The sequence below is a fragment of the Urocitellus parryii genome, chromosome 3, assembly GCF_045843805.1.
Source record: "Urocitellus parryii isolate mUroPar1 chromosome 3, mUroPar1.hap1, whole genome shotgun sequence".
NCBI classification, from domain to species: domain Eukaryota; kingdom Metazoa; phylum Chordata; class Mammalia; order Rodentia; family Sciuridae; genus Urocitellus; species Urocitellus parryii.
The window spans coordinates 213,965,853-213,967,568 of NC_135533.1; the positions used below are offsets into that span (position 1 = coordinate 213,965,853).

The following is a 1,716-nucleotide window of genomic DNA, read 5'->3' on the forward strand; positions in this document are numbered from 1 at the left end:
AAGAAAAGTCACATAATGTATAACTTTATGGGCCGTGTACAGGAAAGAAAATTCAAAAAAAAATTACTGAGATAGTTGTTAGAGAGAAATATGTACAAAAATATGCAAAATCAAAGTTATGTAAAACAGAACAAAATAAACGTGTTTTAGGGAAGAAACAGAACTAGAATATTGAAATTCACAACATTTGCCTTGGGAACTACAATGTCCATTTAGCTCTGAGGTCAGTGATCCATTAAAGTGAAGAAGCTGCTTTGCTGAGGAGTCTCCCTAGGGCCCTGTTCATATCCCTGTTCCTCAGGCTGTAGATGAAGGGGTTCAGCATGGGGGTGACCACAGTGTACATCACGGAGGCCATCATGGTTCTCTGAGAAGAATGGGTCACAGCAGAACTGAGGTGAACCCCAAATCCTGTTCCATAGAACAAGGAGACCACACAGAGGTGAGATCCACAAGTGGAAAAGGCTTTATACTTGCTCACAGAGGAGGACATTCTCATTAAGGAGGAGACAATCTTAGAGTAAGAGCAGAGAATCCCAGTGACAGGGAACACACCCAGCAGGGCAGCCACCACATACAGAAAGATGTTGTTGACAAGGGTGTCAGAGCTGGCCACCTTGAGAAGATGAGACAGTTCACAGAAAAAATGTGGGATTTCAGTGCCTGTGGAGAAGGTCAGCTGATTCAACAGCAGAACATGAATGAGGGAGACCCAGAACATGATGAGCCAAGATATGAGAACCAGGAGGACACAGAGCCAGGGGTTCATGATGATAGTGTAGTTTAAGGGGTGGCAGATGGCCACAAAGCGGTCAAAAGCCATCACAGTCAGTAGGAAATTATCCATCCCAAGAAAGAGAAGAAAAAAATACACCTGAGTGAGGCACTGTATGTAGGAGATGTCCTTGTTCTGTGCCTGGATGTTCACCAGCATCTTGGGGACCGTGGTGCAGATTAAACAGACATCAGTGAAGGACAGGGTGGAGAGGAAGAAGTACATGGGGGTGTGGAGGTGGGGGTCAGTGCTCGTGGCCAAGATAATGAGCAGGTTCCCCAGGATGGTGACCAGGTACATGGAAAGGAACAGTCCAAAGAGAACAGGCTGTAATTCAGGGTCATCGGACAAGCCCTGGAGGAGGAACTGTGATATTCCTGTGTGGTTTTCTGCTTCCATGTATATAGTGTGTCTTCTGGTTCAGAAGGTAAAATCACAGGGCTGGGGCTGTAGCTCAGTGGTAGAGTGCTTGCCCAGCACATGTGAGACACTAGATTCAATCCTCAGCACCACATAAAAATAAATAAATAAAATAAAGGCACTTGTCCATCTACAATCAAAAATTTAAAAAAAAAAAGGTAAATCAACATTCACTGAACATCCATGCTTTCTTTGCATTAAAAGAAATCTCTTTTTTCACTGACTAATGAGTTTAAATTTCTTTTTAAATATATGTTTGTAAGCTAACTTTTCATATGCTATAGACAAGACAATTGAAGACATCTAACATCTTTTCCTTGTAATTTCCATACTTCTTTATGCTACAGCTTTATGATCATCTTTAAACACAGAATATTTAATTCAACTACCTTTATTTATGAGTGGATACACCATAATGACAGTCTTCTCTCAATGCCTTTTTTCTTTCTTAAAATGTGGTTTTGCTATTACTAATTTAGAGATATTTTTATTAGTTTAAATCAATCACATAGAATAATGGG

General features: G+C 40.9%; 1 protein-coding gene across 1 annotated transcript; it reads right to left on the minus strand.

The window, feature by feature from the left end:
• Positions 1 to 235: 235 nt before the first annotated feature.
• On the minus strand, positions 236 to 1,174 carry LOC113176741 (olfactory receptor 7D11-like). Its single transcript, XM_026381268.2, has one exon. The coding sequence runs from the start codon at positions 1,172 to 1,174 to the stop codon at positions 236 to 238; it is 939 nt and encodes a 312-aa protein (XP_026237053.2).
• Positions 1,175 to 1,716: the final 542 nt, after the last annotated feature.

What these genes read in the sequence shown, in the direction of transcription:
- LOC113176741 (XM_026381268.2), bottom strand. Translation starts at nt 1,174, where the DNA reads ATGGAAGCAGAAAACCACACAGGAATATCACAGTTCCTCCTCCAGGGC.